This window comes from Cydia pomonella, chromosome 8 (genome assembly GCF_033807575.1).
Source record: "Cydia pomonella isolate Wapato2018A chromosome 8, ilCydPomo1, whole genome shotgun sequence".
Classification (NCBI taxonomy): domain Eukaryota; kingdom Metazoa; phylum Arthropoda; class Insecta; order Lepidoptera; family Tortricidae; genus Cydia; species Cydia pomonella.
Genome location: NC_084710.1, coordinates 2,396,067 through 2,412,777, shown reverse-complemented (window position 1 = coordinate 2,412,777; position 16,711 = coordinate 2,396,067). Strand labels below are relative to the sequence as shown.

The window sequence follows — 16,711 nt, the reverse complement described above, 5'->3', positions numbered from 1 at the left end:
GATATTTTATTTAATCAAGGTTGTGTTTATGATGAGCAAAGGAAACTCCTTATTATCTTTTCAGATAATTAGTGTAGTTTCAAGAGTTCTATTCAAATCAAACTATGGTCAAGGTCAGGGTTCAAGCACACCAAGCGAAAAACTTGAACGTATATAATATTGTGCGTCCTATTAATACGTTTTTCAAGGTCCTAGTTTGGTTAGCCACGTAAAGTGCATTGGGATAACTTCGAACGTGGGATAGTTTTAAAGATGGATAATATGTATCTACCAAACCAGAAGCACCTCGTATCAGTAATACTTACATGTATTGTAACGCTTCCCATTGCCTCTTGGTTACTGTTGCTACAATGGAAAGTGCTTCTAGTTAATGTAGATATTCTTAATTTCTAAAATATCCCGCACTCGAACTTACCCCAATGCATCTTATCACCAAAGATAATAACAATCAATTATAGAAGAAATTTCGACTTAAACTACCGCTGTCAAATTTGTGCCACTGTGGCTCGAATTTGACAGCAGTACCTATTCCTCTTCTACAATCAACACTTTGCAATACTTTTGAATTTACGAATGATTTGCATATTAAACCATTGTGCTCGTCTTATTAATAATTATGACGTCATATTTTTGATTTGTTTGAACTGTATGAATGGCTGTATGGAAACATCTTGTTACATATGTTGTAACGGGTCATGTTGAATAGGCATTTTATCAGATCATCATATATGTGACGTTATCTATGAAAAGGGACCTTATTGTCGATGGCGCTTCTGCCGTTATATACGATGCTCCGATACAAATACAACACTGTGCGACGCAGTGCGGCGTAAGCGCCATCGACAATAAGGTCCCTTTTCATAGATAATGCCACATATATGAAATTTAACTTAAGAGTGTAGCGTAGTTATATTTTATGCCAGAATTGCACAAAGTGAATATTATATTTATAGGCTAACTTAAGCTGTAAGGTATATGATTATGTTAAAATAAGTATTTAATAAAAAGTAAGTAACTTTAAACAATTTAATTTATAAGTGTAAGCATAGTTTTAGGTTTTTTACTGCATTTTCACTCACAGTTTTTGTATATTACTATTTATAGGTAAATAATTAATGAAATAAGTAAAAGTAGTATAATTTATTTTCTAATTATTTAATATACAATTAATTTTGAAGCAAACGCGTCCTCTTGCTTCAAAATTGGTTACTATTTTACTGTATTAAGTATTATAAATATATAAAATGTATGTAAAATAACTAATACGAATATTAACGTTAAGGCACATTTATTTCTTTAAAGCTGTTTATTATACATTTTAAGTAAGTATTTTATGTGTAATATGTACATATTGCATTGAGTAAAATAAAATAATAATAATTACAAGAAAATCTATTTCTGTTTTACTAGACCTAACACTAATTACTTAAATAAATAACAAACATAATTATCGAATGGATTAAATAAAATGATCATTAATTAATGACTAGACAATGTCAGAACAGCTAAATCATTCATCAAAATCAAATACATCAATAAACAAATATGTTATATTGCAACTAAATATACCCTGACAAGATTTTATCTAGCCTTCGCCATGTTGCGGATATTCAGTGACACTCATTTTCTTTACTGGCAAGGAGACTCTTTGACAACAGTACCCCTAGTGTAAATGTATTCGATAGCGAAACGTGACGTACGCGTTTGCGTTAAGTCTCATTTTGTATGGGATTTAAAAACAGCGCGCCACCAAGCGGGACGTTTTGGAAACTCAAAATCCCATACAAAATGAGACTTAACGCAAACGCGTACGTCACGTTTCGCTATCGAATAAATGTACACTAGGGGTACAGATGTTGAAGTTTTTCGAATGTCACCGATGTAAAATAGAAGAAAATATGTTGCCAAGCGACACTAGCGACACTCAGCCCATTAATATCTTGTCAGGCTTTACATTTAAATGAAAAAAGTGCCAGAAAAACTATTTGACAAGTTCACAAACGACAAGTTTGCCCAGTCATTTTACGCCCAAAAAGGGTATCAACCTCGGAATGAGAACTAGAAAACAGTAGGCCTAAGATGGTCGGCTCTTTATCATTTGTCACCATGCCTGTCAAGTTCTAACAAGTATGTAAGCGCGAAAGTGATAACCATAGTGACAAGTGATAAAAATGGAATCATGCTACCGCTGGAAATTAGTATACCTTCATTGTGGTGTTCTAAAGGTTTTCTTAAAAATATAAGCATAAATCGTGTGCGCGTCGGAAATTATTTAAAGTTCAAAGTTATTAGATTCTAGGTCAATTATTCATAGGCCCTATATCTTGAAAACGGCTGATCCTATGAAAAAGTGTTACATACATAACTTGTAGCAAATTGTATGCTCTTCAATTCTTCCATAGATGAAAATAACATAGGATCTAAAGAAACTTTGATATTTACGAAAAAATGTTTTATTTTTACATTAAACCTTAAGTAACTTCCGACCCGCACACGATCTATGCTTAGCTTTTTGAGATCCTTCAGAATACCATAATGAAAGTGTATACAAGTTTCCAGCTTTTATCTGTCATCCCAAGGTGAAACCCTTAATTTTTTTGCATTAAGTATATCAAACTAGTTCAAAAAGAAGAATGTAATTTAAAACCAGATTATTAACAGAGTCAATAACATAGTAAACTATATTGGAATGTTCCTTTAAAATAAATAGAAATACGTTTGTTAGACTTTGTGAAGGGTAAAATGCAAGTTACGTCGGCTATTAAACTGAAATAAATATAAAAAAACATACACCAAATCTTAGCGAAATCACATCTCATTATAAGTTAAACTATATGAACATAAGAAACCACAAAAGTGAGGTGATACCATAGAAAAAATGGATTCTTATTAATTGCATTTAGGGAGCCGGACTTAGTTTAACAACTTGAAACGGTTTTCAACTGGTTTTGATATTACGTTGACGCTCGTCTTAGTGTAAGGCCTGAGTGGACGCTCGAAGCGGAGCGTTCGGCGGGGCGTGCAGCGTGGCGTCGGGCTCACAGGTGACGTGAGCAGCGTGCTGCGGCCGCTCCTATACGTTTGCATTTGTTTAACATGCACGCCGCACGCCGCGCCCCGCTGCACGCCCAACGCGAGCGTCCACTCAGGCCTTACACTAAGACGAGCGTCAACGTAATATCAAGTGAATATCTTAGTGATAGGCGCGCATCTCCCGCACGACATTAACTTCTTTGCGCATTCACTAATGAGCGTTAACGATCTTCAAGGTCGTCAAAATAATATCAAAACCGTAACAAGTTGCTCAATCTGAATCGGGCTCAGGGTCACTTAAAACGAAATTCAATAGCGCTTAAAAGTACTTACAGATACTCGATAACCTTAAGAGGGAAGTATAGCACATACTTGGCGATACAAAAGAGAAAACGTTTTTCCACTTCTAAATATTTTCCATTCTCCATGATTTTTAGGGTTCCGTATCAAAATGGTACAAAAGGAACCCTTATGATGCAACTCTGTTCATCCGTCCGTCTGTCACATTACTAAATATCTCGAGAAGTACTTAAGCTATCGATTTAAAATTTGGGATAGTAATGAAAAACCCTAATCCAGACATATTGGAAGTGTATTTTGTTTATATTAAGTATGGAAAATGCCCAATATAAAGAGGGGGCAAAATTTCAAAGTCTAGTTAGAGCTCAATTTAAATAATACAAAACATTTTTTTATTTTTCTTTCATAGTGAAAAAAATTTACTGATGAAGGAAACAGTGAAAAGAAAATACTATCCCCCCCCCCCTTAACTCCGAAGTTTACGAATGCAAAATTATGACATTTTTACATAATAATAACATTATCTTAATGATCACTGGAAATATAAAATCAGACCTCAATCTTGATAACTTTTTTTTTAAATAACAAAAGAAATAAATAATATAAATAATATGCTGAAGCAATCGACATAAAAACCAAGTGATTTGTTAAGATTTAGTTAGTGGAAACTGTTTTCTCCCGATATGGAATTTCATAGAAAAAAATACCGTCATTTCGTTAGGATCGCAAAGCTATTCTTCCCTCTTATTACCAAAAATTAAAATAGAGTAGTAACCAGATAGGCTAATATCAAGCTTACTATTGAAGTTTGAACTGATGTACTTGAGTCCGGGTTGTCTTTATCTGAAGCCTGCGGACTTGATGTTGGCTGAAAGTAAATAAAAATGTAGTTAAGAATAAAACAGGCGAAAAACAACTGCAATAATATCTAAGGCTTCGTTTGCGTACTTCGACGTAGCTGAGCGGAGCGAGAACGTGTAGCGAGGATGGGGAAAATGTGAATGTTTCCACCAGAGATGTTTGAGGTAGCTGAGCGGTGTGGTGTGTGGATGTGCGACTGGACTGGATGTCGTTCGATACCCCCCGTTAAGGGGGTATGAGGGGCCGCTTCCGCCTTTCGGCTGCGGCGGCTGTCGCGGGGATGTGCGACTGTGTGTAGCGCTGGTTTAAATAAGAGAGCGCGGTGCGGTGCGGTGTGGCGGGAGCGGAGCTTTTTAATATTTTTTGATCCCGGTCCGCACCTCGCAAGCTTGCAACACATTCTTCACTTATTTTGTATGCACAAAACTATAAAAATAGGTGAGTGTTTCTATTAGTTCATGACAAACACATCCCTCACTACACATCCTCGCACAGCTTTGGTGGCGTAGCCTAAGTGATGAATTGTTCGGATTAATCCCTGCCGCTTCTTCGCAATCGGTCTACATGACAACATTTACATTATAGATGCTTGAAACTTCCTGCCTGGTATTGCTAAAAACTGTGTAAACTTCTGAACCTTCAAGAAGAGAGCATAGCTACTCCCGTATTAAAGGCGGCAACGCATTCACAAGTCTTATAGCCCATCTGGAGGCCGATTTTTGAATATCGAGCGCTTTCATCATTTGAATATCTAAATTAATTTTTAACAAACAGAAACGTCTGCGAACGATGCTATTAAGCTTATAATAAATTTAAAGGTGGAAAAATTACTTCCTTGGGTGAGGCAACGTCAAGGCAGTAATTTTTCCACTTTAAAATTTATTTGAATATCTGTTGAAAACAGCGAAATGCTATTTTTGAAATATGAGCGATAGAAATTGGGAATCTAATATTTATAAATACTTACAAACACCCATGACTCGGGAACAAATATCCATGCTCATCACACGAATAAATGCTCTTACCAGGATTTGAACCCGGGACCATCGGCTTCATAGGCAGGGTCAGTACCCGCTAGGCCAGATCGGTCGTCAAAGTCAAGATAAAGTGCTATGTTTATTTGTTATTTAGCTATCATACTACTTGGAGATTGTGAAACAGGCCCTTAGTCTATATACTTTATTCATTGGTGTTAGTGATTAGTGATGTTCAAAATTGCCCCGTAATCGAACTTATCCCAATGTACCTTAACACTCAAGCAAGAACAGTATATTTCTATTTAATATACTTACTGGGATAGATGTACTGTTGAGTGTGAGGTTCGCTGGTTTTACTCCGAGAGGCAGTCTATAAATTAGACGTTGTTCATTTTCCCTGAAATTAAAACTAACACGTTTAGGAATTTTTTTTGGGAATATGAATTAAACAAAAACACAAACGGATTAGCCGATTTTGATAAAACGTGTATTATGTTTAGGTTTTTAGAAACCACAGGTTGACTGCTTTCATATAAAATCATCCAAATCACCCATTGAAGAGCTACAGTGCCACAGATAGAAACACACACAAACCTATAATACCTACCCTTAAGTAAGTAAATATTCTTTTCTCAAACTTGCTATGAAATTATGACATGACTTACGTCAAATTAGGTCCGGAAATACTATGAGTGAAGATGATATGTAAAGGAATTTCATACTGCCTAACACACCTAGGACTGTAAAGCAACCTTCTTTTATTTTTTAACGTCAAATTGTGACACAACATCTTAGCAGTCAACCATCAACAAATATAAGTACGCTACCGTTGCTTAGCAACGAATATGCACAACAAATCACCGTTGTTGTGCATATTCTTTGCTAAGCAACGACGGCGCATCGCGCAGGCGCGCGGACTTACGCGCGCAGAGCACCGCTGGTAGAGTGGCGAGCCGAGTAGGTCGCCACAAAACAAATTAACTACATTTTTTGTTTTAATTGCAAGTTTGAGAAAAGCACTATACATATCTCGGCGAGAAACGAGGTTGCCGGCCGCGTATCTCTAACCGGCTTCGCTACGCTCAGCCGTCTATACCTACTTGACCTGCAACCCTACGTTTCCCGGCCTCTATAGTAATGTACTATTTCACCACACCAACTGGTAAAGGCCAGCTTGATTGTTCAAAAATGAATGAGAAAGTTGCATTTTACCCACATGTGGGGTAAAGTAATCTTTTGAGTTGTTTTCTTTTGGCTAGTAGAATTGACTTTAAAATGATGATTTTGAATGATAATTTTTTGTTATGTTCAATTTCATTTAATGTTTTTTGGTATTTCATACTTAGTATTTTTCTCGCGTTAGTGTAGTGAAAAATGGCTGTTGTGTTTCACTAGACTTCAATCGATCGGGGTAGCTTAGATAAACTAACAAAATCTATAGATTGTAAAGATCTGAAATAAATGATTATTTAATTTTTATAAACCGTGACTACCTTTTATATTGTTTTTGAACGCAGAACGGTGAACGCATATTTCGACGCAGTTACATGCATCTTGTTCACGGGTTACACACTTCGCTTGCTCGGGTATCAATTTTAGCACGAGCGGTTAAACAAAAACTTTGCCCCTTGTAAATAGTTATTTGGGCAAAAAGAGAGGAAAGTTAGTTTTTCTTACGAGTGTTGATTTTGAGCCATCTCGCTTCGCTCGTGATTCAATTATAGAATCTTTCGCTTACTCGGGACTCAAAAACACGAGATGTAAAATAACTTTGCTGTCGTGTGACACATATAACTTTTCACCTCAGTAGTGAGAACATATTAAAGGTTAAAAAATTCAACATCAAGTAAAGTTTAGATTCCTGTATTCAAGGCCTTCACTACATTAAAAAGCTACTTCGTCTCACTCCCTGGAGTGGGGAAAGTCGTACTTTCGTCACTCTCTGGAGTAGACCTGACGAAAGTAGGCTTGTTCGAGCTGCCGAGATGAAAATAACTATTATTGCTCCAATAACAATACCAACATAACCAATTACCCTTCTTTTGGGTTGGGGGTTAAAAATGGATTGTCAGTTTTAAATTTTAGTGTTTTAATTATGACTTTTGTCTTTTTGTATTTCATAGTATCTATTAATTATTATTTTTGTCTTTATAAATACAGCTGCAAACAGGGTTACTGGACGAAGCGGTGGAAAAGTTTAGTTCAATCACAGAATAAATAATAGTAGGTACTAATACCCTACAGAATGAAAACTTCCTACTAAATCGAAGTTTGACAGTGATTCATCCCTTTCGGTTGTTTAGGGTTGTCAAAAATCAAGTTATTATCTTATCTGTGGTTGTGCACGTAAAGGGATGTCAAGTTTTGCCAACCCTAATAATTGCTCATTGTATTGCTAAGCCGAACGGAACCGAGAATGCCCGAACGCTGCAGTTTCCCCCCACTGGTTTATTTTGTAGTTTTGTAGCTTACGTGGAAGGACAATATTTTTGATACGAAGATACTTTGTCGTTACCAGGCAGGCTAACAAATCAAGAAAGCTATGGTAGCACCATGGTTCCATTTTTATCGTCTGTCACTATGCCCGTCACTTTCGCACATACATACTTGTTAGAACGTGACAGACATGGTGACAGGCAATAAATTGCGAACGTGCTACCGCCGCCGATAATGTTTCACGAGTTAGGTACAATTTTTGCCTAATTTTAGATCGTTCAAAGCGAATATAGTGTTTGATCTATTGGCATTGTACAAGAATACCTAAGATAAACATCGTTGCCCGTCGATGCCATCGTTGTATCAGCCGGGAGGCGATGACTGACGATATGCTCCTGGCCCGCGGTCTACAAGAGAAGCTATCACAAAGACAAACTCACGTCAAATGTCTTGCGATAGTTCTATCTTCGTTCTCGAAACTAGTCAGATTGTCTGTTCTGAGCTGGTAGGCCACATCCCCGCTCCCACGCAGAACTACGTAGTAGCAGGCTTGTCGGGAGTCTGGGTCTAATCTGAAAATAAAATAGTACAACCGTAATATGATAGAGAGCTTTCAGTCGAGTATAGGTAAAAAACTTAAGTAAGTCACCTGTTGTATGTAGTTGTGACGTGTTCGAATAGACATTTGTTTTGTTTGTGTGTGTCTTTTAAACATGTATTGTCTATTCGAACACGTCACAACTACATACAACAGGTGACTTACTTAAGTTTTTTACCTATACCTTGTTTAGGCAACGAAACTTGCTGTATAGTATACAATACTTTTTGTACAAGTCATCTAAAATAAAACTTTTTTTACTATAAATCCTAAATAATTATTGACTCCCGCCCTGCGCCCGTTTAGTCTTTTCTATGGGAGCGCGGCGGCAAGTGATTAGTCAATTTTTTTTATAGTTGACTGCAGCGTATCGAAATAAATCTTATAGTTGAGTGAGCCCATACATGAAAAGTACACTAAGCCATTATAGTTCGGTATACGAAATCTTAATTCAACCATTACAGTCGACGAGTATAAGAATAAATTTAAACTGTCTCAACGAGTCATAGTAACTACTAAGTTAATAATACGGTGTATTGTAACTCATTTGTAGGCACTTGCGTGACATTAATTTGATATTACTTAATAATTAATTATTTGGCTATTTGTATTTAATTCACTGACAATTATTTGATTCAGTATAACTTTCATATGTACAAACTATTAAATTTACTTAATTTTATATTATACACATAGTTTTAAGATTAGACCCTATGCACTTTATATTGCTATGCCCTTACAGGGTCCATGTGGAACTACCCAGACTTTGTAATATCGATAATACCATAACACCCCCAACCGGTTATCTCGTCGTGCTGCAGCAAACCTGAACGCTAATCATGCACCACGGATATTTGTTCAAGACTCATTGTTTTTTTTTTCTATATTACATGTATCGAATACTTATATTTGGCCTTAAACTAAGCTAAAGATTACCTACTTACGTATTTTGTTTTTCTTTTTTGTTTCTTTTTATTGGCAAAACAACAGAAGTATGCGACAGGATAATAGGTTAGGTTCATTGTTAGGTACATACAAAATAAAGATGAACACGTACTTCCTTAAACGCTCTCTGTCGAGGAGTAAATAGGTTTCTATATTATTTATATTTTTTATACATATTGTCTATGTCCATTTGACGTCTTCTATGTATATTTCTTTTATTTTATAGTTGTCATTAAAATCTAGACTGGAAAGCTTGGTTGTTTCGTTCTGCTCTCCTAAGCTATCCCAAATTATATATATTAATGTCCACAATTCCCGGACACTCACTAAAACATACATAAAATAAACGGACTTAACTAAAAGGTATGTTTATATACAAGTAAGTTTATATACCTGTGCCGCCTTTCACTCGTCTGACAGTACAAGATCCGTACGCGAAAAGACAACATCATTACCCATAGTCTCACCTGTGCCGCCTCCCTTTCGTTTGATAGTACAGGTTCAGAACGCGATTAACACACGACTCGTGCTGTAAAGCGCACGCGAAATTGATGATATTGCTGCGGAAAAGTCGAGTCTTCGGCTGGTGCTCCAAGTTTTGGATCAGGCGCCCGTAGATCGCTGCCACGTTCTTGCGCATGAATTGCTGAAAATATTATTGGTAATTTCCATACAAACATTCTCAACATTTTCCTCTCTGGATTTTGGCTATAGATGAATAATTTCTTTTATAAATTCAATATTAACATTATCTGTGTCTGTACATTTTGCTTTATTATATTCTTATATTTAAAAGAACTGCGTTACTTTAATATATTATTTTAATTTAATTTAATTTTAATTTATTTAGGCAACAAACAGTCTTATACACTAAATAATGTAATAATAAGCAATATGTGTGTGTGTTAGAGCTTGAGTGCCCTACCTTAATAATAATATGTTTTAATCTAAAGTAGCTAGTGTAGGAGCAGTAAGCGGAAAACAAAGTTATCACTAAGTAACAATAAAGTTATCAGTAACTTGAGTGAATCTGTATTCATTCATCCATGTATATGTATATGTAAAATGCGCTCAAAACGGCCAAATAAATGCACCGTAAACAGTTGCCCAGTAGGTATACAAAATCGGCAATAATAAACGCAAAAATCAAAACGGCCAAACACGGATAACTTCTTTTTCATTCCGGTCGCAAAGTTTCGTAACGATTGGTTAAGTTTTGGAGGAAAAAAATATCGAGAACTAAACTTCGATGTCTGAAATTTCTTTAAGTAATAAGTTCCAGTTCTCCATTATTTATTTTAACAATTGATATTAGTTTGAACCTATTTTGCCACATAATGACTGCACAGGCGTGTACAATGTTCCACGAGAGGGTTCTCTTTGTCCTTTATAATATATATATATATTTTTTTTTAATACTACGTCGGTGGCAAACAAGCATACGGCCCGCCTGATGGTAGTCTCCGTAGCCTATGTACGCCTGCAACTCCAGAGGAGTTACATGCGCGTTGCCGACCCTAAACCCGCCCCCCCTCGTTGAGCTCTGGCAACCTTACTCACCGGCAGGAACACAACACTATGAGTAGGGTCTAGTGTTATTGGGCTGCTGTAGTGATTTTTTATTAAAGTGTGGTATATGTAGATATACCTACCGTTCAATTTAAAGCTAAGCTAATTATTACAAAACTAGGACCACGTATCCAAGACTTTTCTAGATTTTTTTAATACCACGTCGGTGGCAAACAAGCATACGGCCAGCTTGATGGTGAGCAGTCACTGTAGCCTATGGACGCCTGCAACTCCAGAGGTGTTACATGCGCGTTGCCGACCCTCTAAAAATCTGTACACTCCTTTTTTGAAGAACTCCATAATGCAGACCCTCGAGTAAACCTCGGCAGGGAGCTCATTTCACAGCCGGAGCATTCGCGGGCGGAAATACTAGATAAGTGTTTTTTTAATAAAAACAATATTCGTGAAACTTTAAATACACCATCGATACGAGTTACCCCACAGATTTGAACCACGTATTCCTGAGGTCAAAAATGTTATGACTTTTGGTCGAATTCGGTGAAAAATATATATTGTGTGTGCATTTTCTGCACACGACACGTTTTTTTTTTTACAATTTGGCGATAAAAAAGATTACAACGAATAAGTAAAGTTTTGTTTTTTTATTTACAGAAAAAAAATCGAATTTCCTGTAAAACTTTAATGCATGTCCGTATGTATGTCTAAACCAAGTCACATAGTGGCGGCGTCGGAGTCAAAAAAGCGTTTTTCATTGAGTTATAACACAAGCAATTTATACAATAGGTTGTCATTATTTCTAAAACAAGACCGATTTCAGAAAATTTTATATGACCTTTTAGTCTTTAAATGCGGTCAAGAATACACTTTTAAAATTTGTTAGGTTATTCGTTCCCATGGTGTATAATCAAACCATACCCTCCACTCCTCATAAAGAGCTCTAGTAAAGTTGCAAGCAGCATCCTTCGTCTTCAGCAGCTCGAAGCCAGAAATAACAGACTCCCATACAACGTAGCTTTGTTCCTTCTCCAGATAGTCTAATATATCCGTTGCCAGCTGGTAGCTCAGGTCTCCGGAGGTGTAGAGAGCGAAGGCGTCGTTGACGATCTGAAACAAGTTAATTCAGACACATTAAAATTAGATCCTTTCCATACATCATCACTATTATCATTTCAGCCTCTAGCCCTGCTGGGCTAGTCTCATTCAGAAGTGCCCGGCGATTTTTCAGATGTCATCCACCCAACGAGCCAACGGACGCCTCGCGCTTCCTTCACCCGAAAGCGGCCACAACTCCGTCAACATATTGGTATCTGCCATCACTCTGCCTGGCAACATGTCCCGCCCAATTCAATATTAGCTTGGTAATGACGTCACCCACGTCCATATAATATTAAGCAAACTTTTGACTAGTACTTAGTCCATATTTTGGCTGGCTCTCCACTGCGGTGGTCATGAGCAAAGATGAGAGGAGATGTGCTGACTAATAGCATTGATTGTAATTCATGTCCACTGGATTACACCAAATGCTATCGGTTGATAACCACACATCTCCGCTCATCTCCGCTTTAGTAAAAAGGTCACTCCACTTCATTTAAATATCATAGGACATACTAGAAATTGACTAAGTCCCACGGTAAGCTCAATAAAAGGCTTGTGTTACGGGTATATCGACAACGATATAAATAATATATACATACATATTTATAAATGTTAAATACATACAAAAGCATCCATGACTAAGGAACAAAATAAATATCCATGCTCATCACACGAATAAATGCCCTTACTAGGATTTGAACCCGGGGCCATCGGCTTCATACCCACTAGGCCAGACATGTCGTCAAAATTTACAATGTATGTTCCTCAAACCTATCATTAAACACCCCATGTCTCCAAACACCCCTTCAAAATCTAATGTTCGTTACAATGTTTTTTTTTTAACACTGGGGCCTATTACACCACGTTAAAAAAAAATTTATACTACGTCGTTCATAAACAAGGATACGGCCCGCCTGATGGTAAGCAGTCTCCGTAGCCTATGTATGCCTGCAACTCCAGAGGAATTACATGCGCGTTAACTATCTCCCCGGCAGGACAACAAACCTACAATTGGAATCACTAGACTAGCTGCGAGAGTTTTTTGGCTGCGGTTTTCTCTAAGGTGGAGGTACTTCTCCCGTTGGGCTCCTGACACTGAAAATTTCTTGTACATTTCTGGGTCGATAACTAACCGAACGACGATACCTGTCTATATTTGATCGTTGGGCCAGAAATGTACGGCGAATTGTCACTGTCAGATGACAATTGTCACCATCGGGAAACAAGGACTTATTCTCACCTGAGCCCGATTCAGCTCGTGTATGGCAGTATGTTCGTTTCGCAGTGTTTTGGCGATGAGCTTCCACGTTTCTTCATCGTAGTTCACTCGATAATATCCTGGAATTTTACAAGCCAAAGTTTTAACAAAATAATTCGGTAGTGCTACATTAATAAATTTTATCATGTCATTATTATATTTTGTGTAGTAGAGTTAAATTTTTAAAGAATAACCACTCAATAGACTGAAATAATCAGCCGTTGATTGCTTTCTTACACTCTTATTATTTGCTATAGATCGTGTCGTTCATAATGACGTGTGCATTGACTCGTATAGTCACGTTATTAAAGGTTAGATTTGACAAAAAATCACTACATGTTTTATTTCTCGAGTTGTGAAATTATATGTTATTTCAACTGTGAATCATGAGCTCTTTTTGATCGTCTATTTCTCATACATTTTGTTATTTCTACAAGTATTGTTTTCGTTAGCCACGTTTGCTATAGCCATTAATTTTAGCACGTTTAGCTTATAAACAAACGTAACCTCTACGAGTGTCTAGGTTAGTTCTGCGCGTGGGCAGCCTAGAAATAGACGGTTATAGCGCCGCCAAGGACCGCCGTTAGGCCGCCTACTGTGTCTAGGTCATGCAAATGTAAATAGCTATAATGTGCTCGGTTCTAATTTCCTTCCTTCAGAAGGTATTTGAAACTTAAATTTTAACCCAAATTGATAATACAAATATGGGTTTATTGCGTCCATTATTTATGTCTCGAATTGGTCAGAACGCCCTCTGTAGTACGTTTTATTTCCAAGAAGCTCAGGCTTTTATCATTAGATGAAGGGAGCTCTTGTAATTTACGTTGCTTAAATAAAGAACTCATATAGTTGGATACATCCTTTCTAAGTGTCGCTGTCTAATACCATTCGAATAAAACGTTGAATAATTTTTGACGCCTGACATTATATCATAGCAATTTTGTAACTAAGTAATGTAGTTGATGTATCTTTTAGGACATGGGTATAGTTGACTTTTCTGAGTGAACAGCCGTGTTACCTGATTATGGTGTCAAAACTTTACATATTATATTCCCACTGTACCTAATAGTCATAGTGATCATAGACGTCATCAAATGAATAATAACGCCAAGATAACAAAAGTATCGAATATACGTATTGTTTTACCAGAAGCATGTCGATTGAGAAGAATCCATCCTCCATCCAAGTTTTCTCCGAACGTGTAGACGGGTGTGCTGATGATGAACCGAGGCTGGTGGCAGTTGAAGCAGTTCTCCTGGTACTGCGCCATGTAGGAGATGGGGATCAGGTACTTGGAGTCATAGCGGAAATCTTTGGTGAAAGAGAATGTCCTCTGGAAGAAAAGAGACGTCTTTAACCTTTTATATGTGTGAGGTGGTCAATCGTAGGTCCAAACCAATACCGTGATGATAGATTATCTCCGGGTATGTCACTAGACAAATAAAAACCTTACCAACGGTTTATTCTAGTCCTTACCTGTTTCAAAGTGATGACATTAGGCAATCTGTCTCTGTATACATGAACGTTAATGACCGGGTACCCAGGGTACCGGAACCAGGAGTTGAGCACCATGGACGAGGTGGTGCCGTTTGAGAACCGGTGGAAACACTCCACGGTCTCCTTATCTAGGTTGATCATGAAGTCTTCCAAATTGATGAAGGATCCTCTCCTGAAGTTAAAAAGGATATTGGTTTATAAAATAATTTAACCCATGTGGTAACACTACCTCACACGTTCACTGCAAAATCTTTTCATTAGGTTAGTTTGACTCTAGTTTTTCATTAATTTCGTACCTATACGTTTTGAATTAGTTAATTGAAAACTGTCTAATAACATTTTCAAATGAAATGTCTTCTTTATGATCATTGGTATTGTTTCCCAAGGATCTCCTCAACGACCGTTCTTGTGCTGCCCTTTTTTTATAGTTCACTACAATGTTGATCAAATTTAATCGTGGCCCTGGGGGGTTTCTTTCACATTTGCGTTTATAAGTGTGTAAAAACTTACCTCATATTAATATATTTCACCAGCGCCGCATGGAACTTCTCAGAACCGATCCAATTCTCCACCATCCACAGCAAAGCAGCTGTCTTCATAGTCACCAACTCCTTATGTCTGTTGGGAATGTCGACAGCTAGTGTTCTGTTGAAGTTGATGAGTGCTGGGGTACTGTGGTACCAGTCGACGCTCATGGCGTTATGTCTTGACTCGAGTCCGTAGAAACCGTAGGGCCAGCCTGATTGATGTTCTCCGGTTTGGTGATACTGGAGAAAAAAAGGGAAAATACTTTGTAAATATAGGCTAATCGAACTGGTTATCTATTATATTATCTTTAACCCTTTTCATAATCATAAAAAATCTAGCTTAAAACCTGACATAGTAAACGAGTTTCGTCATATTTTAGCATATAGAGGTAATTCATACGATAAGTACTTCTAGTATGCCAATTTTAAATATGTATTGTGTGTTTTACTGAGATGTGCTATTGTTGTTTTTCGGACATGCAAAGAAAGAAGCTCTCTTCAGTAGGTAACAAAATATTTAGAGAGAAACGTTTTTTCGTCTTAAAAGGCAAAAAACGATAGTCAAAGACGATAGCCGATAGTTTAACGGCCTCCAATCCTAGTCTACTCTAGTCCAACAGTCTAGTCCTAGTCTAATAAAAAGACAGATGTATTATAAGACGATGTATCTACCTTTCCCAAGAAGTAATACGCGAAGTACGTCGCCATGCCCTCCTTAAACCATTCTTCCCTCCAAGTTGTCCGCCGCACTTCTCCCGGGTTACCCAGCCACACCCGACAGAGCTGCTGGATGAAGTCAAACGTCATCTTCTCGATCTGACGGATGCTAATGAGTTCTGGTTGGTATTTTAATCTGAAATCGCTGAAATTGGAACATTGAAAAACGTTTAGTAAATACGTGTTGTATAACTAAACCCCTGACTTCATGAGTACAAATGTTTTAACGGAATATCTACATTAAAATAGAGGATATGTTTATGTTTTCACATGCGGTGGAAAATATAAAGCAACGAGCTATATAAGAGCGAAAGCAAATTTATTTAAATGCGCATATTTATTTTGTGACCTATATAGGACTACAAATATCCTTAAACCTTTCTTCATACAAAAATTAAAGAAGAGGACAGAGTCATGTGTATTGTTTAGATGGTAGCGTTCCTAAAGTAACCTTTATTGTAAAAGTAAAAGTAAGACACTGTAAACATAGTCTTTTACCCATTAGTCCAAAGATTCCAACTGCCTATTTCATATCCATCCAAATTAGAAGGCACGGGAACCACATTGATCGGTCCAGTCGTGATATTTCTATTGATTCCAGCGTAGTCACGAATAAATTCCAACATTGATTGTCCAAATCTGAGGATATAATTGTATTGCACGAGGAAAGGACCAGGCGCCCAGATTACGATGGTGTCGTTACTGTTTCTTGCTCTGATGGAAGAGTTGGAGAATTGAGAGTAGACAAAGCCGACTTCATTTAAGGATACTTGAGGAGACGGCAGATACTCGATGAATATGTAGCCTTCTTTGTCCCTGAAATAGAAAATGGATAGGAAAATTATTACAGGTCTTCAAAACTAGTGTCTTCAAATCTCCGGCTCGTATCAATGAGTTTTTCGATACTTATGTACGAAATATCATTTGATATTTATTT

At 37.2% G+C, this 16,711-nt stretch overlaps 1 protein-coding gene across 1 annotated transcript in view; it reads right to left on the bottom strand.

Annotated features, from left to right (window-relative positions):
• Positions 1-1,125: 1,125 nt before the first annotated feature.
• Positions 1,126-16,711, bottom strand: part of LOC133520372 (membrane alanyl aminopeptidase-like) — a 34,841-nt gene continuing 19,255 nt past the window's right edge. Inside the window, exons 3-13 of the mRNA XM_061854752.1 lie at positions 16,273-16,590; positions 15,730-15,919; positions 15,041-15,297; positions 14,510-14,702; positions 14,180-14,366; positions 13,016-13,113; positions 11,596-11,784; positions 9,618-9,796; positions 8,048-8,179; positions 5,487-5,568; positions 1,126-4,201 (exon numbers count right to left, since the gene is read on the bottom strand). Of these exons, the coding sequence (XP_061710736.1) occupies positions 4,091-4,201; positions 5,487-5,568; positions 8,048-8,179; positions 9,618-9,796; positions 11,596-11,784; positions 13,016-13,113; positions 14,180-14,366; positions 14,510-14,702; positions 15,041-15,297; positions 15,730-15,919; positions 16,273-16,590 (1,936 nt within the window). The 3' untranslated portion in view covers positions 1,126-4,090. The remainder of the gene's footprint in view (positions 4,202-5,486; positions 5,569-8,047; positions 8,180-9,617; positions 9,797-11,595; positions 11,785-13,015; positions 13,114-14,179; positions 14,367-14,509; positions 14,703-15,040; positions 15,298-15,729; positions 15,920-16,272; positions 16,591-16,711) is intronic.